General features: G+C 44.5%; 1 protein-coding gene across 1 annotated transcript; it reads left to right on the forward strand.

The window, feature by feature from the left end:
- Positions 1-780: 780 nt before the first annotated feature.
- DUSP29 (dual specificity phosphatase 29) lies at positions 781-24,102 on the forward strand (the record flags this gene model as incomplete). The annotated part of the gene is made up of 3 exons (XM_084245441.1): positions 781-995; positions 14,788-15,008; positions 23,858-24,102. The coding sequence occupies exons 1-3, from the start codon at positions 796-798 to the stop codon at positions 24,100-24,102; spliced, it is 666 nt and encodes a 221-aa protein (XP_084101567.1). The 5' UTR covers positions 781-795.
- Between the last annotated feature and the right edge of the window lie 1,599 nt (positions 24,103-25,701).

A 25,701-nucleotide genomic window follows, 5' to 3' on the forward strand; every position in this document is an offset into this window, starting at 1 on the left:
TTCTTTAGAGACAATGGAAACTTCTCTACTCGCTTGCAGAGATTAACACGTAACCCAAAGGCACCTTTCAATCTGCAGACAGAGCTTTCTAGTTTGGAGCATCTCTTCTGACCCCCTAGAAAGTTACATGGCTGCCAGCCTCCAAGTGTGAGAGTGGAGAACATGGCTTTCAGCTTTCCCAACAAGTTGACAAACCCTCATGGAGCCAAGTTTCCTTCCACCCCAAAGCTTCTGAAGCCCCAAGAATGTGTGTGGCTGCCCAGACCAGAAAGGCTCTGGATTTACAGGTGTGCCCTTTCCCCAGTGGGGAAATATTAAATTCCACAAGCCTTGGAATGTCAGGGGCCTTCTTATTTGGTTCAAAACAGTCCATGCCAGCAGATCCCAGTCAGTTAAAGGAAAAAGTAGGCACCAAAGAAAGGGTAAGATCTAAAAGAAAGGAGTCAAGGGACTGGCTTCCTGGAGGCTTCTTAGGTCCAAAGCCACCTTGGGTCTGGGGCAAATCTGCCCTGGCCCACTTCAGAGGATCCCCTGTGTCCCCAGCACTCTTGCTCTGGAGGAGACTGGAATGTTGGGGAAGTATTGTTTAACTGCCATCATGGCTTCCTTGCTTACCTCTGTGGCCTGGGAAGAGGAAGCAGAAGCCCAGCAGGACATGCCTGCCAAATTTCAAGATCAGCTTACTCCCATCTCTCTCTGTAAAGTCCATTCCCTACCTCTGTCCCCTGCTAACCCCAGTCCTGACCTTCTCTCATGACCAGTTTCAGAAAGGAAAGAAAACCCCTTGGCTCCAAAATGACATCTGGAGAACCAAAGACAAGCCTCAAGGATGCCTACCCGTCTGCCAAGAGTCTGCTGCCAAAGGCAGAGGAGGAGGGGGAGGCAGATGACTACTGTACCCCTGGAGCCTTCGCGCTGGAGCGGCTCTTCTGGAAGGGCAGTCCTCAGTACACCCATGTCAACGAGGTCTGGCCCAAACTGTACATTGGCGATGAGTAAGTACCCAGGCCAAACCTCTGGCCTTACCCAGAAGAAGGCAGCCAGCCCCTACCCAGGTCATACCCCTTGCTATCACCTCACCATGAGTTTTTGCTTATAGGTTAGTTGTTCTGTGAGAACTCTGTTAGGGCTGTGTTGCTTTTCCTATTACAGAAAACTCAGGGAGCCTAAACAAGATAGAGATTTCCTTCTCTCTCATTTAAAAGAAGTCCAGAGGAATGCAAGTTGGTACTGGCATGGAGACTCGGGGACATCAGGACTCAGAATCCTATGCTTCTGCCATCACCATCCTTAGGGTGTGGATTTCTTCTGCAAAGTTGGTGCATGGTCTGAGATTACCAACAGGGCTGCTGCCATTTATCTACAGGATCCATTTGGCAAGATGGTAGAAGGAAAGAAAGACCAAAAAAGCATCTTTCTATAGAGAAGTCCCATCCAGACGGCCCCAGACTCTGGCTACAAGGGAGTCTGGGGAATGTAGTCTTTTATTTTAGCTGGGTAGAACACAACAAGAATGAAGTCGGTTCTCAGATTATGGCACAGGAACATGGCGTGGTGAAGCATGGTTGGCCTAACAAAGATCACGTTGCTGTCCCCTTCTCTAAACTTTCATAGTCACCATTTCCCACTCCTCAACTAGGAACTGTCTACTCTAAATACTCTTCCTACAATAATCATCCCTGTATTTATGAATGCCTAATCGACAAGTAGTATGTCTAGCATCTTGCATGTTTGATTTCATTTTATTCTCATCATAACCTAGTGAAAGAAGTCATATAATGAGTCCTGTTTTAAAACTGACAACTGAGGCACAGAGTAGTTAAATAACTTGCCTAAAGTGCACAGCTCAGTTGGATTCAAATGCAACTCTGCCCAACTCAGAAGCTTTCATCTTTACTAGTGCTGCAGCTACTCCTTTCAGCCCCCAGGATTCCAACTCACATTACATCTCTCCAAGAAGCAGATGGTGCAGGCCCCCAGCAGTGTGATTTTAATAAACATCTTGCTGCTTAATACCTAGAGATAGCTGTCTAGTCATGGGATATCCAGGGGTAGCAATGCTTGTCTTTATATATATATATATATATATATATATATATATATATATATATATATATATTAAATGGAAAAAGTTATAAAGATCACATGCCCTTTTATATTAAATTAAACTAAATCCAGGGCAATAAAAACAATCATGTCCCCCTGTCCTCTTTTACTTCTATCCTTTTCTTACTGCTACACCACTGAGTAATCAAGTGTTCAGTTTACTTGCATATTTCTACTGCTTTCTGTATGCTACTGCAAATGTAAGACAGCATACACACATATAAAAGATTTTCATTTCATTTAAATAATTTTTAGCAAAAAAAGGGAATCAAACTGTCCATAATTTCAATATTCCATAGTATAGCTGTACCATGTCTCAACCAGTCATTTCCCAGTTATAAACACAAGGGGAATCTAGATGGGGGAGGGTATCTAGGGACTCTCTGCTGTTTTCTTTTTTTCTAATAACATCTTTATTAAGATATAATTCACATTCCTTAAAATTCACCCATTTGAAGTATACAATTCAGTGGTTTCATTATATTCAGAGAGTTGTGTAACCATCACCACTATCTAATTTCAAAGCATTTTCATCACTCATCTCAAAGGAAACCCCAAACCCATTAAGTAATCACTCCCTATTCCTCACCTTCCCCAGTCATAGGCGACCAGTCTGCTCTCTGTTTCTAGGGATTTAACTCTTCAAGACATTTCCCATAACTGGTCATTCATTACAGACTTTTTTGACTTAGCATGATGTCTTCAAGGTTCATCTAAGCTATGACATCAGTATTTTTCTTTCTTGCCAAATTAGGGCTTTTGCAACTTTTCTCCAAATCTAAAATTAGTTCAAAATAGAAAAGAAGCACATATACTTTGACCCAAAATATCAAAATGTAATTTACTTTAAGAAATGTAATTTACAGAAATAAGAGTACCAATACATAACTACAACATATGTAAGTACTGATAGAGCAATGTTTATTTTAACAATGTTTGAAATACCAGAAAAAAAGGGAGCGGGGAACCTGAATCTCTTACATTTGAATGATAAAATATTAAATGAATATAGTAAATATATGGTTTTCCTGTTAGAAAAATAATACATGCTCATTGTATAAATATAGATGTCAGTTTTCTTGTTGATAATAGGTGAGCAAGAAAACTTCTCCATAGGGTTGCATGACTTTAGGTAATATATATCAAATTTAGGGCAGTGCTGATACATAGTCAGAATTCAGTGAAGGTTAGCTATAACAATAAGAGTGATTAATAGTGCAAAGAAGAAAACTTTCATTTATTTTCTTATTATTTTTAAAAAATTTACATCTTTAACTTTTTGACAATATATGATTTCTCCCCTCAGGTCTGGCCACTGTAGTTCTCCCACCACCAAAGCATCCATAGTCCCTCGTGCTGTTCCCCTCACCCCCATTTTTCACCACTCCTTACCCTCTTCCAAAACAATTACCAAAGCCCAGTACTCCAAAGCCACTTTTACCAGTATTTTAGTATGCTTTCCCCTAAACTTTTTATATTGAATATGTTATTTTTGTCATTAAATTTATCTATATATAATTGTAACCATATTGGTGATTCATTTTATCTCATCTTTCTTTGCAACAGTGCACCAATCATAAACTCTTCCCTTATTATACACTTCTCATACATTTAATTATATGTTATAATAATGCTGATATTACCGTAATACTCATTATAATGTTCATATGCACAGTGTACATATGTATGTTATATATAATAATGTATCAGATAGATAGAAGATCTCTTCTTTAAACATTTCCCTATTTTTTGAGCATATTAGTTATTTCCATATTCTCACTTTTATTAATAATGCTGCAATGGGCATTTTTATGCATAATTTTGTTTTCATATTTAGGATTATTTCCTTAAATAGGAACCTCTAAAAAAGGAGATTAAGATTTAAAGACTTAACACTGTCACTCTGTTTTCACCTATACTGTTCCCTTTGCTTAAAATGCCCTTCCCTTCACCCTGCATTCTTCAAAGTCCATTCAAGACACTTGACCCTGGAGCCAGTTTTCCCCAATTCCAATGGCGAGATCATCTTTTCTCTCTGTCTACTATACACTATATTATCTTTCCCACAGCATTTAGTGGTAACAATAGCCAAGCTGTAATGGATTCTTAGCGTGCCATGCCCGGTGCGAGGCATCATTTAAACATCTCAACAGTCCTGTGAATGACATGCTGTTATTACTCCCATTTTGTATATGTGCAAACCAAGGCTTAGAGAGTTCCTGCATTGGGCTGTCAAGTCAGCCAGTATTTACTGGTGCCTTATCAGGAGCAGTGGGGGATACAAACAGAAACTGAGACTCCGAGAAATTAAGCACCCAAGGTCACACCACTAATAAGTGGTAGAATTTATGCTCAAATCCAGACCAAGAAAATGTGACTAGTCAGATAAGGAAACGGTTTCACAGTTGAGAAGAGATGTGTAGACAAGTAACAGGGGACAGAGAGAAAGAGGTATGGGGTGGAAGGAGTGTGGGCGTTGCCTTTATCAACTGCATGCTCCTGAACAAGGTATTTTATTGATCTTCTTCTATGGCAACAGCAATAGGGGTTATCTTCATAGGGTGAAGACTGAATGCATGAAAACAAGCAAAGTGTTAGAGTATTAGCTGGCACACAGTAAATGTTCAGTAAGTGCTTGGTATTATTAATGGATGGAGAAAGCAGCACAGAAGTGATGAATTCCAAGCTTGACTTCGGAGAATGGGTAGGATTCCCGACAGAGAGAGGAGGATGAGAAAAAGCACGGAAGTAGGAACAAACATCTTGATTTATTTGAAGACAGGGAATGAAGAAAGTGTACTTTCAGAAGGTCTGGGAGAAGAAAGGGTAAGCTAGCCCTGGGGTGAGGGGGGACAATAGTGTAAAGGATAATACACCATCTACCTCAGTCACAATCCATTCCAGATTTGGATGCTTAGGATAGGTCCTTTTGCCTTTCAGGTTCTAAGTCCTCATTTCTAAAAATGGTTACTGAGACAGTCAAAGAGACAAGAAATGTGAAAGCATTTTGTAAACTACAAAGTGACAGACAAATGCAAATGTTACTGTTATTATTGCTATTTAGTGAGAAAGAAGCCTGAGAAGGCAGGTTAGGTCTAGCTTGTGGAAGGCTGAATGCTGGCCAGGGGACCTTATTCAGGAAGTGATTAAGAGAATTTAAATAAAACAGACATGTTTTACTTAACCAAGAGCCAGGCATTAGGGTTTGATGCAGTAAGATATGCCTGCGTCCTGAACATCTTTAACCACAATCTTGCTTCCTTCAACCAAGAAAATGCCACTGCACCTCCAATTCAGTACAGCTCTGTCTAACCAAGTTCCAAAACAAACACACACACAGTCTAGGCAAGCTCCATGGTCAGTGTGTCACCTGTGTGTCCAGCAGGTAGTGAGGGCTGAAGTCAGTGTGGCATGCTGCTTGTCCCACCTCTGATCAGGATCCCTCTTCGACACTCAGTTAGGAAGGTTAACAAGACTCACAGATGCTTATTGACAGAGCAATTCATTCTACTGCCAATGCAACCACACACAGGTTATACCCTGGCTGTGAGCAGGAAAGGCTGCCTGTGTTTCTTAGTCTTTGCAGGTATTGCCCAACGCAGTGAAAAGATCAGGGCTGACTCCACATGCACAAAGCCTCTGTTTTAATTTGATGTTTGCATTTAGATTGAGTTTTCTCTTGCCCCAGGAGCAACTAAGATTTTTCAAAGAGAAATTACCAAGGCTCTGGAAGTTGAGGTAATCAGAACCCAGAGTGAGAAGAGCCACTGGGTAATCTTGGGACTTGTTGGGGACTAGACTCCCCACCAAGAAGCAACTCATTTTTTCCCCCTCTTTCTCTCTCCTCAAGGGCTTCTTTATGCAAAGAGGCAAAATGGCTGAGCATCTGCTGCAAAACCACAATGTCTGCGGTCATATGCTGGTTCCAATGTCACTCAAGCTTTCTGAGCATTAATTTCTTTACCTATAAGGCGTTGATTCAGTGAGCTGATATGCCATTTAGCGCAGTGCCTGGCACACCCAATAAGTATGAACTGCTTTGTATTTGGCAGGTTTTGAAAATTCGACTTACAGCATGACAGGAAAGTAAAGAACAGTCATTACAAAGGGTTTTCCTGTGCTAAGGGCATCTAGGGGAAACACCACAGTCAAATTTCTCCCATGACCCTGAGGCCAGGTTGAAAGGCAGGTCCCGCCTAAAGGGTCTTATGACCAACTTCCTCCATGGACACTCCTGGCTTTCCAGGGACCTGGGTGGCCTAAGACCTAAAGGGCAGGGCCACATCAAAGTCCTTGGGGCCTGTAGGTTTCAAATTTCTTTTTTTAAATTTCTTTTATATATTTTTTTAAAGATTTATTTATTTATACAAGAACTGTGGTACAGTCAGAGGTGCAGGAGGGTGAGAAGATTCACCAGCCACAGAGCAGGGAGAAGTACAGGCAGACAGACTGAAGATACTGCTGAGGGGGGCAGCGGGCGAGGCAGGAGAGGTCTGCGCGCCATGTGGGTTTCTCCCTGGCTGGCCGGGAATCGAACCCACATGCACAGGCTGTGGACAGCTTCACAGCGCTGTGCTCAACCCACTGCGCCACCAGGGAGGCCAGGTTTCAAATTTCTAAAGCATTTTCTCAATCTCAGTTTATCCCAAGGGAATTCACCAAATGGGGTGACTGTTGACTCCAGCCCTTACTGCTTACCAGTCCAGGTGCGAGTAGAGGTGGCCCAACCACAGCAGCCTGGTGAGCAGTCCCCAGACAGGGAGGGGGTATGGCTGGTGTTCAGGATGCTGGGTGAGAGGAGGAGGTCAGGTCAGGTCAACTAGACACCTTTTGGAAGTTCTCCCAGGGAAGGCTGCTAACTCAAGGCATAGGCACCTTCTCCTCTTTCATTTCCCACACTTGGTAGGGGGTCTGAATCTGCCACAAGTGGGACAGAATAGCACAAAAGCCCTCAAGCAGGAATCAGGGCACAAAGTTCAAGCCCCAATTGTGGGTGGCCACTATGTGTGGCACTTGGCAAAACATTTTACTGTTCTGGGACTCAGTTTCTTTCTTTGTAAAATAAAAGGATGATTTCAAAAATCCCTTCCAGCTCTAAAATAAAATTCTTTTTTAAATGTTCTATTAAATAAATTAGGCTTTATTAGGTTGAAGTACATACTTGTTTTATTACTTTTAAGTCATTCAAATTAGATTCAAATTAGGTTAACCAAGTGTTGCCCTCCAGAGAGCGAAGACTGGCTGTCAATGATGAGATAAGAATAATTCATCGCCTCTTATCAATCAGCAGTCCCTAAATGGGTGCTTCAGAAGTGCTTGAGTATGCTTGAAAGCACTAAGTTTCTGTAATTTAAATATTCTCACTTTAATCTCATTCCCATCTTTCATTTACTTAGCAAAATCTTTTTTTCTTTTTCTTTTTTCCCCATAGTCAGCAGGAGGGGAAAAATCCTGGGCACTGTCAAAGTGATTGCAAATTCCCAGGCAGGACAGCCTCCAATAGCAAGGTTTGGCTGAAAGAGGATAACTGGGTAATCTCTCTTCAGCTCACAACACGGGTATCCCTGTGAACTAACAGCAGGGTGCTGTGAAGCTGCTCTGTTGCTTGAATAAACCAGCTCCCTACTTTCATTAGATGAGATTGGGCACATTCAGGGTGGTATGGCCACAGATACCCTACTTTTATTAAAACTACATTGAGGCCTCCCTGGTGGCGCAAGGGGATCAGATGCAACCTACGAAGCAGTCCGCAGCCACTGCAGCAAGAGTTTAATCCCCTGCCAGGGAGCTACCCACATGGCGCAGCAGATCTCCTGACTCGCCCGCTGCTCCCCTCAGCAGTGTATTTCAGTCAATCTGCCTGTTCTGTTCCCCACTCTGTCTATGGTGAATCCTCTCATCCCCCACACCTCTGGCCTGTACCCCAGTTCTTATGTGCATAAATAAATAAATGTTAAAAAAAAAACTACAGTTGCCTCCAAGGTTTAACTTTTGGCGTCAACTGCCTCTCCCCATGAAATATGACTCCCCCAATTACTTGTGGTCAACCTCACTTAGCCAGAGCTCAAGTTCCAGGGTGTCTCTGTCCTGTCCTTTCTGCATTTCTGCTCCCAACCAGACCAGCAGTCTCAAAGGCTAGAGGCATCTCCAGGAGACTGGAAAGTGAGGTAAAGGCAAATCAATCAGCTAAGACAGTGTTCTGCTTGGGAGAGAGCACTCACTGGTGCACCTGGACAGCTGCAGCCCCTCCCTTCCTTCAAATGAGAAGGAACTAATTCCACCTCAAGGCACCAAGCAGAGCTAAAATTTGGCCCACTTCTCCAGGGTGGACCATGGGTTGTTTAAGATGCAGTGAAAACACAAACCAAGGTTGACAATTTCTGTAACTTGCTGAATGTTACTGAAAGAAACAGTAACCTGGTAACCAGAAAACTTGGACTCCAAACCTCCCAGTATGGAAAGTGACATAGGAACAACTGGCCACCATTCATGGGCAGGGTGACTGGGCAAAGCGGCAGGAGGCTCTCACCTGGCCAGGCCTTCTCAGACTGGAAGGCAGCTTTTCAGTGAAGGCAACATCCCAAACAACATCAACTATTTCCTTTCACATTAGCCATGTGCCTAGTCCCATCATTGATATATCAAAACCAGGCCTCCTGTGTCTTCTCTTGGCCCTCTTAACTTCACCTTGGAGGACTAGAGTCTGGGGAACAGGGCAGGTGAGGAAAAGATTTCTAAGCAGATTTAAAAATGCCAAGGCGGGGCCTCCCCTGGAGGCAAAGACGGTTGAGCGCTGTGAAGCTGTCTGCAGCCTCTGAAGTGCCGGGTTCGATCCTGGCCAGCTGGCGAGGGTCCCACAGGGTCCCACATGGCCTGGCAGACCTCTCCTGTCTCACCTGCTGCTCCCTTCAGCAGTGTATTTCAGTGGATCTGCCTGTTCTGCTCCCTGCTCTGTCTCTGGTTGAGTCCTCTCACCCTCCCATGCATCTGGCCTGTACCCCGGTTCTCGTATAAACAAATAAATAAATCTTTAAAAAAAATGCCAAGGCCACTATCTTTGCAATAGTCAGTCTCTTCTGACATGAGCCAAGGAAATAACATCAGTAAAATCATGGCATACATTTACATATGAAGTGAGTATATGATATGTTTATCACCAATATTTATTAAACACAGATCAAAAAAAAATAAAATTAAACTTCCCATTACTCATCACCTCTTCACCCAGGGATAAATACTGGTAGCATTTTGGCCTAAATCTTTCTATGGCTTGTTCCCCCCAAATTTATCTTTTGACTTTTCAAAGAAACTTAAAAATGACATCATTCAACTTTATAAGAATCATGTAAGCAAAGTACTGCCAGTATAATTGGTTCTACTTAAAAAATAATGAAAAGTGGGGGACCCAGAGGCTCAGTTGCTTTAGTTCATGCAGCAGTTTAAGCTTATAAACTATACCTGTCAGTCCTGTGTTTTCCTAGAGGTCTCAAAACTGAACAGCATCATCATCAGCAAGCAACAAGAATACGTGAGAAGCTAGAAAGCCTGTGAATTTCACTTTCACATCAGGTGACCTGACTAAAATGGAAAGCTAGAAATGGGCCTGCTGTTTTCAAATCCCCCTGCAAGGCGTAGTTACTGTTAAGCCCTCAAGGGATGTCACCAGCAGGGTCATGTCTGTGAAATGACGAGATCACAACAATGTCATACACATCAGAACAAATAAGGGGTCAGGCTATTGGCCTTTGGCAAGCATGGATGCCAATGAGGATTGGGAATCTTTCAGGCCCCCACAGATACCACTCTCTCATCAGTGGGCTTTCTTCAATGGCCACTGAAGAACCCTGGCAACCTGGGAGCAGCTGGTTCCAGTCACAAGGAAGCTGGTGGAGGGCATGCACGTCCCTCGTCCCCTCTGTGCAAGAGCACCACCTGGGAAAACAGGCTTTCAGGCAGATGCTGAGGGTGTGACTGGGAATCAGGAGGGGATCAAGAGGCCTGACATAGCAGAATGTTACAAGAGCTGCCCAAGGAGTCTGCCTCACAGAGAATACTCTTATTTGCCATTCCTCAAGGGTGGGGGCTGCAGCAAGCTCCCTGGAGGAACTTGGGAGGGGCTGAAGGGGGTAGGGGAGGTAAGATAGGAGGAAGGAAGACAGGATGTCTGACTGAGGAACTAGGCCATGAGAGAAGAGCTATCTGTACATATCTTTGGACCACTAGTCTGGAGTCAGAATCCAGAGCTGGGCCAGAGGTTCACAGGAAGGCAGAAGAGTGGACAAGAACTGGGTTAAAAAAGGGATACGACAATGTTCTTCAATAGTAAACAACACGATTCCAATAAATGTGTGAGAAAGTGTCCAACTTCATTGCTAAAACAAATTAAGGAAAACAAGACACTTTTTGACTTGTCTATGAAATCAACAAAGAATGAAAATTGGAATGTGTATTTGAGCAGGCTTTCTAGAGGACAATTTAGTAACAAACATTAAATGTGTTAAAAATGCTCCTCTCAACCCAGAAATTCCACTTTAAAAAATCTTCTTTAGACACAGACATGCCCAAAGAAATACAGCAAAGTTGCTCATTTTTAGTATTTATTGTAATACACAGCACTGACCCTTTTGGTAGGGAGGGAAGAGGAGAGAGAGAAACAGAGACAGAAAGAGAGATAATGTGAGACAGGAGAAGAAACACAAATATTGCAAAAACAGGGGCTTAGTGGGGTAAAAATACACAAATTCATACATAAAAAAAGACAACTTGAGTTCCCATATCAAAAAATAGTCTATCTCTAGGGGGTAGATACACAGGTTTTATGTGTGTGCGTGTGTGTGTGTGAGAGAGAAAGAGACAGAGACAGAGACAGAGACAGAGAGAGAACTGTCCATATTCTGCATTGAGCATGTATTATTTTTGTAATTAGAGGACATACTATTTTTAAAATGAACAGATTGCTAACATCTAGGATTTTTCTTAAATAACCAGAAACAAAAGCTCCCTCATTATCTAGAATCTAGAAGTAAATTCCTAAATCTGTTTTTCTTTTGAACTTTTCTTCTTCAGCAGAGACAGATTTCTTAGCCTCTTTCTCACATTATACATCTGAGCAGGTGACCTGAGATGCCAAAATTTTTGTTTGTTTTGTTTGTTTGTGTTGTTTTGTCAACACAAAGCTAGACAGCATCCTCCAATAACTGATGCCCTAGGCCCCTGGGCCCACCAGAACCCTGCCTCCATCAAAAGTCCTGTCCACTAAGAATACCAAAAGTCACTCTTGATCTGCCAATCCCCATTCCGCCATGGATACTCTTCCCAGTCCTCTACTGGACTCTGAGTAAACCAAGCAAGGGGGACATGCCCTGAGAGGGGTGTAATGAGGCTACCACGTCCCCTTCCCCCCCAGGTAGCCACAGCACTCCAGCACCCCACAGTGGGCCTCAGACGCCCACCAGGTCCAATCTTCCCCAGGAGTCCTTTTCACTCCCTTGGACACAGCCAAAGTCAGCTCTGTGGGGGGGATGGAGCAGGAGGAGAGGTGTCACGCCATGCATGAGTCTTGTTGCATATCTACCCTAATCCCTGACTCCAAAAGCAGCAAAGTGCAAATTGTTATTTATTCAAATTGTCATTTGATTATGTTGAAACCCAGCTGCTGAACCCAGAGAGAACAGTCTTTATGGTGGGTAGGAACTTCCTGTCAAGGACAGTTAATTTTAATTTTTCCACTGAGCTCAACCTCAAAGTGAGGTTGATTGCTACTCAGCAAGATGGACTGCATTAGTGGAGGCTTTAATTGAGCACAGACCTATGTCCCAAAAGCATAATGTTTGTTGTATACATACTTTGGGACAAGAAGGAAAATGAGAAGCAGATCTTTCTGAGGAAAAATTGAAAGCAGAGTATGTTCAACAGTCAGGATGGCAGCACCAAAGGCTGCAGCAGGGCTCCTATCTCCCCATCTCAGCTCCAGAGGGCTTTTGCAAATGTTTCTAACAGCTCAATGCCTGTGATCAGCTGTTTCTGGGCCCTCCGGGAAGCCAGTAACAGACAAGGGGGCCTTGACTGAACAGCCATGGCCTGGTGCTCCAGGTGCAGGGGTCTTTTCAGTGCAAGGTGTTGATACACACTGGCATCCAATGGGGTCAGTCTGTCTACATCCTTTCACTCGTGACCTTGAGATAAGCCCTCAGCTGCAACATAGCACCACTTTTGGCCTCTTAATAGTTGGAGTTCCAGACCCTGTCACCTCTTTGCTGAACTGTGCAATTGACCTTTGCACCACTGAGGGAGATGTTGTCTTAAAACCCATTTGAGTTACTCTTCCTCAAACACTACTCAAAAGCTCTCCACCCCAAAATACAGATTCTGGCATTCAAGCATTTTCATCATCAAATCCCTCACTCCCTCCTCAAACCTTTTTTGGCTCTCCCTTCACATCCTCTGTTCTGGACAAACCAGCCCCCTTCTTCATGCCTTCATTCCTAGTTTATCAGCAAGTCCTGTGCCATCTCACTCTAGTCCAAGCACCTTCCTCACTTGGCTATTCAACTGCAACAACCTTCAGCAGAGCTCCCTGCTTCTATTGTCTGCCTCCCCCCCAGTTCATCTCCACACACCAGCCAGAATGATCTTCAAAAAAAGTAAACAATGCTCACCCCTTGCTTAAAATCCTCTGTGGCAAAATAAATAAAATTCTCTGTGGCAAATGGCATTCCCCCATACTTAGAATAATATCCAAGTTCTTCTCTAAGGCCTGCAAGGTCCACCATGATCCAGCCTATGCCTTCTCACTTCCTGTTAAACCCAATTCCCATTGCCACGACAGCCACATGGGTTCCCCTTCTGTTCCAACATTTGCTATCCCTCTGCCTGAACTAAACACTTTTCCTCCAACTCTTGCTCTGCCTAGCTCCACCTTATCCCTCAGTTTGAGCTTAAATAACACTTCCTACAGAGGCCTCTTCTGAACACTTTACCTAAAGCAGAACTCCATGGTGGTTCTGTACAACTCTTACGGCTCTTTGAAATTATCTTGTTTGTTTTTTTTTAATTTATTTATGCATACAAGATCTGAGGTACAGGCCAGAGGTTTGGGAAGTGAAAGGATACACCAGAGGCAAAGTGGGGAGCAGAACAGGCAGACTGACTGAAATACACTGCTGAGGGGAGCAGCGGGTGAGACAGGAGAGGTCTGCTGCACCATGTGAGCTAGCTCCCTGGCCGGGGATCAAACTCATGCTACAGTGGCTGTGGACAGCTTCACAGTGCTGAGACTTAACCCCTTGCACCTGAAATTATCCTGTTTATTCAGTTGCTGCCTATTTGCTCTCCCCATTAGAATCTAAGCTTCCTGAGTGATCTTGACTAACTGATTCACTGCTAGATCATCAGCACCCAAGACAGTGCTGGCACATAACAAATTCTGACTCTCTATTTGGGGATAAATGACTGATTCTAGGAAATAAAGAACCCTTCCTGAAAGGCCTTTATTATCTCCAGCCTCCATCCCTTAGGTTGTGCTATTTCCTTGGCTTGGTGTGTCCTTGCCTCCCTCTTCTCCTCTACCACCAACAGCGGACACTTGAAGTAAGGCAGGCTCAAAGGCCTCTCTCCCATGGTCTCTCCCCCTTTCCTGCTAGGCAGAAATAACTCTGGTCCTAGTTCCAGGCCACTGACTTCAACATGACTTTTCTCTTTGTTCCTGAAAACTTTTTCTTAGAAAGATAAGACTATAACCCAGTAAATAACTTCATTGTTGACTTAAGGAACCTCCCTGAAGTCAATTCAAACAGATTGATCAAATAGTTCTCTTTTTCAGAACAATGCTTGGCCCAACTACACAATGGCCCACTTATTCAAAAAAAGGTTCTGCACTGTATTCAACAATCCCTGAACATCAAGAATTTTGCTCAATTCCAATCAAATCTTCGGCTTGAAAGACCCATCCCAAACCATTCATTAGAGCCCTGACCTCCAAACCCTATAAACATGTGGAGGGTTCACAGAAGAGCCCAGCTTCAAGGAGCACCCTGGGGTTCTGTGAAGGCAGCCCCTTCTCTCACACTGAGTTTCATCTGACAGATTATTTTGGCGGCCTTTGGGGGATTTGGGAGGTGTGGCCCCCACTCCAGCGACCACCATAGTATTTGGCACGAAGCTCTTCTATATTTGGTGAATATTGTAACAACGAATGAACAAACAAAGGAATAGCTCGCCTACCCCACCCTCCAGCCCCTTCCTTCAACAGCTGACCAAGGGGTCAGTAAAAACAGGCCTTTGCTGAGCATGATCCCCTCCAGCTCCATCCATGTTGCTGTAAATTGCATGTGTTTATCTTTTTTGATTGCTGAGTAATATTCCATTGTGTATATGTACCACATCTTCTTGATCCAGTCATCTATTTGTGGGCATTTGGGTTGTTTCCAATATAACCAAGATGAAAATGCACACATTGTGCAAAAATGAAAAATGATGTAAAAAATATATAAAAGAAAAGAAAAGAAAAATATAAATAGGCAATCACGCGCACACACACACACACACACAGAGCAGGCCTTTGGACTAGGGAAGTCATTTCGATGACTAGTCCATATTCTGGGCACCGAAATCGAGAGCAAAAACCCGTGGGCGCCCCCCGCGTGGCCGCGCAGCCCACCAGCCCCTCTCCCTCGCGCCCAGGGCCACCGCGCTGGACCGCTACAGTCTGCAGAAGGCGCGCTTCACTCACGTGCTGAACGCGGCCCACGGCCGCTGGAACGTGGACACGGGCCCCGACTACTACCGAGACTTGGCCATTGAGTACCACGGCGTGGAGGCCGACGACCTGCCCACGTTCGACCTCAGTGTCTTCTTCTACTCGGCGGCCGCTTTCATCGACTCTGCGCTCCGCTGCGACCACAGTAAGAGCGTTGCGGTCAGCTGCGACCGCTTCCAGCCGTGGCCCCGCCCCCAAGCTGGCCCCGCCCCAGACGTGGTCCCGCCCAAACTGGTCCCGCCCCAGACGTGGCCCCGCCCAAACTGTGGCCCCGCCCCCAAACTGGCCCCACCCAGACGTGGCCCCGCCCAAACTGTGGCCACGTCCCCAAACTGGCCCCGCCCCAGACGTGGCCACGCCCAAAACTGGTCCCGCCCCCAAGCTGGCCCCACCTAGACGTGGCCCCGCCCCCAGCCCGAGCCCCAGCTTTGGCTTGAGAGCCGGGTATGTGTTCCCTCAGAACCTGCACTGCCGAAGTTGGGCGTAGTGTGTGGTTAGACTGCACACGTCTGAGCCCCAGGAGGCCGAGAGCCCCACCGAGCGTGCAGCTGGTAGAGTTCCGGCCGTGATTGTGCTCGGTGGATCCGGAGGGTTCAGAGGAGAGGACTTTGGCCTGAATCCCACTTCCCTAAAGACCATCTGCCATCCTTGGAATGGTTGGGGCTTGGGTGAAACACTAGTGGTGCCGAGGCTCAAACCCGACTAACAGCAAGGGCTTCGATGCCAGAAAACCTCAGGGAGCAGACTTGGGTGGGAATCTGCGGAGATTTCAAATTCTCCTGCCAAACCAAGTCACAGCCTTACTCTTACCCCTTCACATTCCCGCCCCACCTTTGCGGAGTGAGGACTCCTAGAGAAAGCTGACAGCTGATCCTCACAGGTGGCAAACTGTATTTGAGAATGTGCGTTTTGTTCAGGTTTCTTAAGGCTAGGTTATCCATCTTTTAAATCACAGTGCTAGTCCTTGTGCTCAAAATGCAGTTTTAACTGCCCTAATCCAGATAAAGTCTACAGGGCTGTTTTGGAGAGAAGGGTACAAGTTCAGGTATGCATTAGGGGCAAAAAATATGCAGTTTTTGCTTCAGGGTGTATTTCAGTGGCATTCCTTAGAGGCCAGAGGGACTTTGCTGCCCTATTAACCTGCTCTGACTTCAGCCCCATGTGTCACACCCCTTTATAAGGCTGTATCACAATTTAGAATATCGGGTTACTAAGATTTGCTTGCCACAAGAGGTTGGGGTCATAAGGCTCCCTCACTGACTGATCCACTAGGCTGCTTCAAGAAATTGCAACCTCCAACTGAGACTAGGTTACATCTGCTAGAAAGCCCCAGACCTTGATGGTCATCCCAAGGTGCCCCTGGTTCCTTAGCCAGTCACAGGCGTTGACAACTTGCCACTATTTTGGCTCAGAAAGCAAAGTCGCAATGAAAAACAATTCACAGAGAAGTTTATGCATTTGGGGATGCCTTATTTCAAAGTTGTCCTTTTATGAGTCTATTTATGGGCCATCTTTTGTGTTATGCACATTCTGGGTTTCCAGGCAGGATCAAAAAGCAACTGGACTCTTGACTCATCACCATGAGGTAAAAGTTGCCTGAGAGTATTTGAAGTTAACTGAAAACATATTTGACATGAAAAAACAAAAAGCTATAACAACCCAGTCCTTCAGTTTCTGTTTAATGTGCTCACTTGCCTTTACCATATCTTTGACCCCCCACCCCTCCACCCTTAATGGAAGCAGTCTGGCAGATTTGGGAGAAGACAGGGCTGGGTGCATATTCATGCCCCACAACTTGCTAACGATGTGATTTCTCTGAGTCTTGGTTTCTCCAACTGGCGATGAAAATTTTTACCTTGAAAGGTTATAATGAGGATCAGCAGTAACCCACATAAAGCACTTAGCATAGAACCTGGTGCACAGCAGGCTCTCAGATGTATTTGATAAAGAGAGGTCGTGTACCGTGAAGCCTGTAACCACACCAGCACGTGCACATCATCATAATAAAGTTTCCAATCCCGAAAGGGGAAAAAAAAAGACATTCCAACTTTGAACTCCTGCGATATACTCACACGACAGCTGGTTTTCTGTTGCTGGCACACCATTTTAGAGTCTGCCCCCACTGCTGAATTAGGAAAGAATGGGGCGCCGAGTCATCTGTTCAGGCCTGAACAGATGACAGAACATCAGTGAGATGTCAGGATAGTGTGGATTGTGACTGCTAGACTGGGTGGTTGGAAGCACTTAGCAAAGAACGGGTCAGAGAAAGAAAGGGAAAAGCACATACACAGGTCAGACACGGTTGTGGGGGGTGGGTGGGTGTGTATAGAAGCATGAGTGGGGTGTGGGACTAAGCCAGTTGGCTGGGAAGGGGGACATGAGCTCATTGCCAGGTGAGTGGTTGGGCCCCCTTCTCGGTGCCCTTTGCACTTGCATAGCTAAAGATTTCCTCAAGTCTGAGGCACAAATCAAAAGTCAACCATTCAGGACCATGCAGAAAAATTAACTAGCGAAGTTGGCTGTATAAGGCTGTGGGATGCAGGTAGGGGGTGCTTGTGGCCAAGCAGACAGGCCTACATCCCCTCTCCAGGGGCAGCTGCTACTTAGTCCCAGCCAAAATTTGTCTTGTGAGAAACAGTGCAAATGTAATAAACCCGACTTTTCAGGAAAAGTCTCCAATCTGGATTTTACTGTAAAATCGCTTAAGTGTTGGCAACAAACTGACAATTTCTTAAAATGCTGCAAAAGCCAAACAACAACAACAACAACAACAACAAAAGAATCAAGGGCTGCCTGTTTGTAACCTGTACTCTAAGTAGTCAGAGTAACAAAATAAAATGCCTGTTAGCTCTGTCACAGCCTTGTCCTCGACGCCATACCTTGGAGGTGGGTGTGCTCAGCCTGCATGCCACATGCGGTAGGTGGCCTGGCTGTGTCTAGTCATGCATTAGAAAACCAGGGACATATGACAGGAGCTCTTTAGAGCCAGGCTCGTTCGCAAGTTTCTTATTATACTCTTGATGTAAGAGGTGTTGATGGACAGTGTGGACGAAAAAGCAAGGCATCTCTTTTTCCTGTCGCTTCTCTGTCCTGTTCTTCCCTGGCTGGTTTCAGCCAAGTGCACAGTTTCCTACTGCTGCCCCTCCCAGCCAGTGCCATTCCTTCTTGTTGAAAACATTCCTGGTGGTGGTGGAGAGAGTACTCATGGGCTATAATCAGTCCTGTGGGGTTCACATTTACCCCCACCTTGCCCCGGCCTGACCCTTCTGGGAGTACTCCCCAGGCAATCAGTCACTCTTAAAAAATCTTAGAGGTAATCTAGTCCAGTGTCCTGCCCTAAGCACTGGGGAAACAGAGGTCCAGAGAAGTCAAGTGATGTGTCCAGGGTCACAGAGGTAATTAGAGGCCAGCAGGAATTCCTGCTGTCACTCAAAGAGTTCAATGCCCTTATTTTGAGCATCTGGTGACTTTGCCATATAAAAGGTCACCAAATATCATGGAAGGTAAGGTATGCCAGCTGGTTATAGGATCTGAAACAACTGAACTTGTCAGTCTTCATCAGAAAAAAAAAAATACTGGCAAAATAGTGCCATGGGATCCCATTTGGACTTACTAAACTGCTCCTGGGTTGACATCCTCAGACGTGAATTAGTATGGTTTTCATTTAATGAAACCTTCTAAGAAACCCCGGGGCAGATACCAGGAGACTATAAAGATCAGATATTAGTATCATCAGGCCAACTTTCTTCTTTCCTCCTTTTCTTACACAAACAGTCCATAGCCTTCTTTTGAAGCCATCTTAAAATCTATTATAAATAAGTTAGGTTTGAATAAGTAAGTCTGCTTTTCTGCTTTTGAGCAGGAAGATGATTCTCCATTGTGTCTAAGCTTTAACCATACCAAATTTTCAGGGTGTTTTAAGGATCTTCTGCCTCACAGCAATACATACAGACCTGCCCCCAGGCTGTTCAAGACACAACACTTACCCTTTTTCTGAGGATTTCCACACGCCTACAACTTCCCGGAGAAATGTGTGTCTTTGGATGCTATGCTGCTGGGCAGGCAGTTTGCAAGGTAGTGAGTAAGAGACAGGAACAAGGCATCCCCCCCAAATTAAAAAAGGACTATGTATACCTGATGGGGAGGGCAAAGTTGGGGAGATGGAGGTAGGTAATAGGTCTGCCTTGTATGTCTGTCTTGAGTGACAGACGCCTACCTTCTGGTGACCAGTGACATCATGCAATCATAAGATTGTGGGAATCCACCTCTTGGTAAAAGTCAAAGGGGAAATATTTAATTTAAATCATCATTTTCAAACAAAAATTAGGACTTATCAGTGAGACTTACAATCAAGTTATTGGGTGCAACCAGCATTAAAAAAAAAACAGGTTAGAAAAAAATTGAAAATATCAGCATACACTGCATGAAATAAAAGTACACATTATCTGGTGAAACATTGATCTCATACATGCACACTTGTGACACCACACCATATTTAAGAAAGTCAACGGCCATTGGGTTGCCTGGGCTTGTATCTGCCACATCCTGGCTGTGAGACTTGACAAGTCTCTTCTCTGCGCTCCAGCTCCCTCTTCTGTAAAATGGAGATAATAATTTGATCTACCTCGTTGAGTTCTTTTGAGGATTGACACCCTTGGAAGAGTTAGGGCAGGGTGAGGCTATATACATGTTAATTGTGAACTTTAAGTTCTGTTTTCAGAGGTCACACACTAAAAGGTTTGAAAGGCACTGAGCTAGAAAATGCCAGCCCTGGCAATGCTACCTTCATTCAGAGCCCTAATCCTGCTTGGTATCTTACTTACAGAGAGCCTCCTGGTTTCTATGCTGGGAACAGTTCAAGTGCCACCTTCAGTGCCTTCTGTTCTGGATTCTCCTGGTAGCAGTTTCTCACCACCCCAATTTGGGCCCCAAAGGATTGTGCAGAGTAGAGCCTTAGAGCCAAGAGGGAATAGTCCCCTCAGGGTCTTGGGACAAGCCTCTTGCCCTAGGGATACCTACCTTCTCACATGGCTGACAGCTTAAAACAGCTCTGGTGAAAACAAAATTCAGCTCAAGAAGCGCCAGTTGGAGGTGAGCACCACCTCAACCCCTCCTCTCCCACCATCCCCTCCTCCTCTACCCCTGCTCCACTCCACCTCTCTCCCCTCCTCCCACTTAACAGACTTCAGGCTCCCAATGGACTTAATGAACTACAGCTTTCGTCTATTTCAAGTATTTAGTCATGACAGACAGAATTACCCTTTTTGCCAGGAAAGGAAGAAACGCTTTAGTTATCAGCAGAGTTGGCAAAGGGCCAGGCAACCCCTGGAACAGTCTGTGGGGATTAGAATGCCAGAGGTAGACATTCCACTCCAGGCATGGACAGTCATGCCTGGTGTATGCCTGGGGCCAATCACCCCCAAACCAGTCTCCCCCAAACCCAATACAGCAATAAAGAAGCAGGGGCACTGGTCCTCACCCTCCTTTCTGGCGAAAGTCGCAAGATAAAGGCAGTGCGGCCACACTTGTAGCTCAGTAACACGAGGGTGGGATGTGAGGGCTGTCTGGTCAGCTGGTTAGCTTGCAAAGATTTTTGAAAATGAATTGTGATAGAATTAATCATTTTTTCCGGAGTGACTCTGTGCCAGGAATTGCGTTTGGAGAGACCATGAGTCAAGTCCATACCCCTGGACTCATGTGCAGGGTGTGCAGGCCTCTCCAGCCAGGGTGTGGTGGGAGAGAAAATGCCAGTGGTCCAGGCCTCTTGCATTTCTCATGCTGCTATGGCTGTTGACCATAACCACTTTCCTGGGCCTGGTCCCCAGGAGACCAGGGGAAGGTGAGAGGGTGGGGTGGGAGGGGCATTCATTCACAAGTGTTCTTTGCTAAACTGTTCTCATATCCTGCTGATACTCCACAAACCTAGAAATGTCCTTGAGTGTCTTCTTGGTCATCCTTCCAGGCCTCAGACCTAAGACTCAGGAATAAGGACAGCCATGGATCACAAGGCTCAAGTTGTCCCAGCTAGCTCAACCCCACAGAGCAATCTGTTGGGGAGTACAGCCACAGGATGCCAGGGGTGGGGGTGGCCAGAGAGGACAATCTCATTACTTTCTCTTTCTCCAGAACACAATGACCAGCGGCCACTGTATAGCATACAATAACATGTTGCTCTGGACTCTTTCTAGTGATGGCGTCAGCTTTCAGGGTGACCGCTGGCACCTCTCTGAACCTATTTCCCCATTCGGAGTGCTGGAATGATGACGATGAAACTGTTAGGTGGTGTCAGGGATGAAATGAGATCATCGATGCATGACGAGCTCTAGAGCTCCACCAAATGGATTCAGTTGAAATTCTCATATCAGCTCTGTTGTGATGTTTCATGTTTTGGTTAAAGAATATAAAGAAAATCCACCCTCACTCAGATATGTATTTGGGAGAGAAGTTTTACTTTTTCAGATAATTGTGGGTATTCTCCTTTGCTACTACACCAAAAATTCAACAAGCGATAACATCTCAAAGGCCAGTTACAATGTAGAATTTGAAGCCTTATCAATCAATAAACTTCATACATTATCTATTAATTTATCACATGAAAAGCCATTGACCTGTCTCAAACATTGACCTGTCTTCCCCACAGTTTTTAAATTGTTGATTGAGGTTAGTTGGTTTACAACACTATTTATGACTTAGGGGTATATCGCACCTTTACAAAAAGTATGTTATCACATCACATCCACCACAAACACCCCAATAATCCTCCACCATAGTCCATTTGGCCCCTTCCCTTTTTGTTGCCCATGCATAATTTTGTGATATCCCACATCAGTCGTTTGGAAAACCTTGGTTTGATAAGTCATACAGGTCTTTCTAATGTTGACATTTTTCATTGTACAATATTCAAAAAAACACTTGTCAATATCAGTACACTTCTCTTTTTTTTTTTTTTGTTTTGTTTCTTTATATTTCACATATGAATTAAATCATCTGGTATTTGTCTTTCTCCTTCTGACTTATTTCATTTGCCATCATCTGCTCCAGTTCCATTCATGTTGTTGGAAATGACTAAAAAGATTTCATCTTTTTTATAGTTGAGTAGTATTCCATTTTGTACATATACCACATCCTTTTCCACTCACCTGTTCTTGGGCACTTATGTGGTTTCCACAGCTTGGCTATTGTAAATAGTGTTGCGATGAACATAGGGGTAGATCAAGTAGATCAAGTAGATCTACTTTTAATGTTTTGATTAAAAGTAGATCAAGATCTACTTTTAATGTTTTGAGAAACCTCCATACCGTTTTCTATAGAGGCTGGACTAGTCTTAATTCCAAACAGTGTACAAAGACTCCTTTTTTCTCCACACCCCTGTCAACACTTGTTTCTGGACTTTTTGATTTAGGCCATACTCACAGGTGTGAGGTGGTTTCCTATTTGTGGTTTTGACTTGCATTTCCCTGATGAGAAACACTTTTTCATGTGCCTGCTGGCCATCTGTATGTCTTCTTTGGAGAAGTATTTAGCTCTTCTGCCCATTTTTTTAAATTGGGTTATTTGTTTTCTTACCATTGAGTTGTAGGAGTCCTTTGTAGATTTGGGATATTAGCCCCTTTGTTGGATGCATGATGTACAAATATTTTCTTCCATTACAGCTTTTTGTATTAATGATAGTGTGTTTCTCTTTACAGGAGCTTTTCAGTTTAATGTAGTCCCATTTGGTTATATTTGCTTTTGTTTTCCTTGCCATTGTAGTGTGTCCCTAAGGACATAGCTGTCTTACACTTTGAATACATTTTTTGCCCATGCATAATTTTGTAATATCCTTCATTAGTCAATGTAAAACATTGGTTTGCTAAGTCCAATTTGTATGTTATCCAAAAAATACACTTCTCAATATCACTACAGATTGTAACAGAAAAATCTTAAAAGTATTAGGAAACTGTCTGCCTCATGGTTATAGCTACAAGTTTTCCAAAATTCTCTTTTTTTTTTTTTCAAATTTTTGCTTGAAAGCTTGCATTTTATCACTGGCAACAAATATCAGTGTTTCCTATGATAAAAAAAGCTCATTTTGATCACTTTGAGAAAAAGGCTGCTAAATATCCAAATTTAAATTACCAATTTTTTAAAAAGATTTATTTATTTATACAAGCACTGGGTACAGTCAGAGGCACGGGAGGGTATGAGAATTCACCAGAGCCAGAGAAGGGAGCAGAACAGGCAGAGTGATGAAATACACTGCTGAGGGGAGCAGCAGGCGCTGCAGGAGAGGTCTGCGCACCAAGTGGGACCCTCGCCGGCGGCTGGGGATTGAACCAGCGCTGCAGAGGCTGTGGGCAGCTTCGCAACCCAGTGCTCAACTGCTGTGCCACCGGGGAGGCCCTAAATTACCTCCTTTTAAGTAAAAATGGTGTCTTGTGAAAGAGTGGCTAACTCAACCTGCCACTCAATCTCCCACGTGCTTTTCCTTGAGATAAATGTTGCACTTTGGTGTGCAACCAAACTGCTATGTATGTACCTCCCATTTCATCACACAGAATTTTAAGGAGTGTAACGAGGTAGTGAATTTTTTTTTTAAAACATTTTTTTTAAGATTTATTTATTTATTTATACAAGTACTGGATACAGTCAGAAGTGCGGGAGGGTGAGAGAATTCACCAGAGCCAGAGTGGAGAGCAGAACAGGCAGAGTGACGAAATACACCACTGAGGGGAGCAGCGGGCGGCAGGAGAGGTCTGCGCGCCATGTGGGACCCTCGCCGGTAGCCGGGGATCGAACCGGTGCTGCAGAGGCTGCGGGCAGCTTCACAGCCCAGCGCTCAACCGCTGCACCACCGGGGAGGCCCGAGGTAGTGAAATTTGATAAAATTTTTACTGCTTCATCGAGGGTAGTTTAAGGAAAGTTAGTTTTTTATTTCTCCCAAGTGTGCATTGTGGTGAAGAATGCAGTGATGGCTAGTATAGCTTGATGCCTCTTCTCCCCACTCCATTTCAGATAAAATCCTGGTTCACTGTGTCATGGGCCGCAGCCGGTCAGCTACCCTGGTCCTGGCCTACCTGATGATCCACAGGAACATGACCCTAGTGGACGCCATTCAACAAGTGGCCAAGAACCGCTGTGTCCTACCCAACCGGGGCTTTCTGAAGCAGCTCAGAGAACTGGACAAACAACTGGTGCAGCAGAGGCGACAGGCCCAGTGCAGCGACAATGGTGAGGTGGTCGGTGAGGAGGAGCCGTAGGGCTTCTCCAGGGTCCACAGAGACACTTGGGGATGGAGAGAGAAGGCTGACATATCTCTGGCCTGTGATTTTGTTAGTCACAGAGAAGGGACAGTGAAATCAAAGCTTCTTCCAAACAATGTGAAACTTCCCAGGGTACGTGGTAACGAACAGGGACAGTCCGAAGCGCACCACTGGCTGAGCGTAATACTTGGCTTGACTACAAAATGGAGCAGACTGACTTCCCAGCAGAATTGGTTACAGATGAGCACATAGTTCCGCACAAAGGCGCCAGTATTTTAAAAACACGTTTTTTGGAAGATGGAGTAGAAAGACATAAAATGTGTAGGCATTGTTCTGTAATTAAAACATTTGGCTTTGTCTGAAAGTCACAGTCTTATAAAAATAATTTTAAAATATACATGTATTTTCTAACCACAGAAAAGTGCCTGTGAGAGCTGTGTTTCAGCGAGTTCGCACAGCTTATTAGTGAGCCCCCTCTCTGAGGCCTTCCCATTTCTTTACTGTTCCTATAGCTTCTTTTCTGTGGAATCCCCAGGGTCTGTCCATAGATTCTCTAAAAGCTGCAGAGACCACCTCACTTGATAGAGGTGGGGATCTTGAATATCTGTACAGAGGCTCCTGCTTTAGTCTCCCCCACCTTCCTCAGGGAGTTAAGGCTCTTCAGAATCTTAGCCAGATTAAGGAAGAAAAAAAAAAACAGAAAAATTAAATGAATTGTGGTTAAATTTGGACAAGAGTTTGACTATAATTTTGGAAAAAAGAATGAGGAGACATTCTTTAGGGAGCTGGAGCTTGGGGAGGTGCCTTTCATTTTGACTGTAGTCAAATCACACAAGCACTAGCAAATGTGTTTACTGTGAAATGGAAGAACTAGCAGCCAGGTGAGTTCAGGTATGGAGCTTCTCTCCTCATCTTCCCACCAGCCAGTCACCATGACTGTGTGATTTTCACTCTTGAAGAGAAAATAGCAGCAGTTACCAGTGGGCAGAAAAAGTTTCCAGAACCAGGAACCGTAAACTAGACAGAACCCAAACTGAGATGCTAATGTAGCTAGCAGATAAGATCCAGAAACCACAAAAGACTGGAGAAAGCAGAAAGAGCATGGTAAAGGCTCACTGGGAAAATATGGAAAGGGCCCAATCCCCTAATTTGAATCTGCAGCTTATACCGTCACTTGAGGATCACCTGTGATCTTTGCAGGCTGCCCTGCTTTGCGTCAGAGAGAACTTATGGCCTGGGTCCATGTATTGGGGCCTGGATTCTTGGGACTGCTCAAGGTCTGCTTTAATGGAGTGACCTTGGCCCAAAAGGAGTTGGGACCTCATAATGACTAAGATTTGGGCATAAGGGGAGCCATATGCAGGTTCTTGGGAGAGAGATGTAGTCAAAGGGACTCTGGGGTCATAGTTGCCCCTACCTAACCTTTCCCATCATAGGATCCCAAATGACCCCCTCTAAACCTAGTTTATAGTTTTAGCTGATAAAGTCTTCATGAGGAAAGAAAACACTATTTCCATTTTAAGGAAATATTACATTTTATATATCATAATGAAATATTTACATTTAAATGAATCCATATGTAAAGAAAGAATGCCT

Source organism: Talpa europaea (genome assembly GCF_964194135.1).
Source record: "Talpa europaea genome assembly, chromosome: 10".
Taxonomy (NCBI): domain Eukaryota; kingdom Metazoa; phylum Chordata; class Mammalia; order Eulipotyphla; family Talpidae; genus Talpa; species Talpa europaea.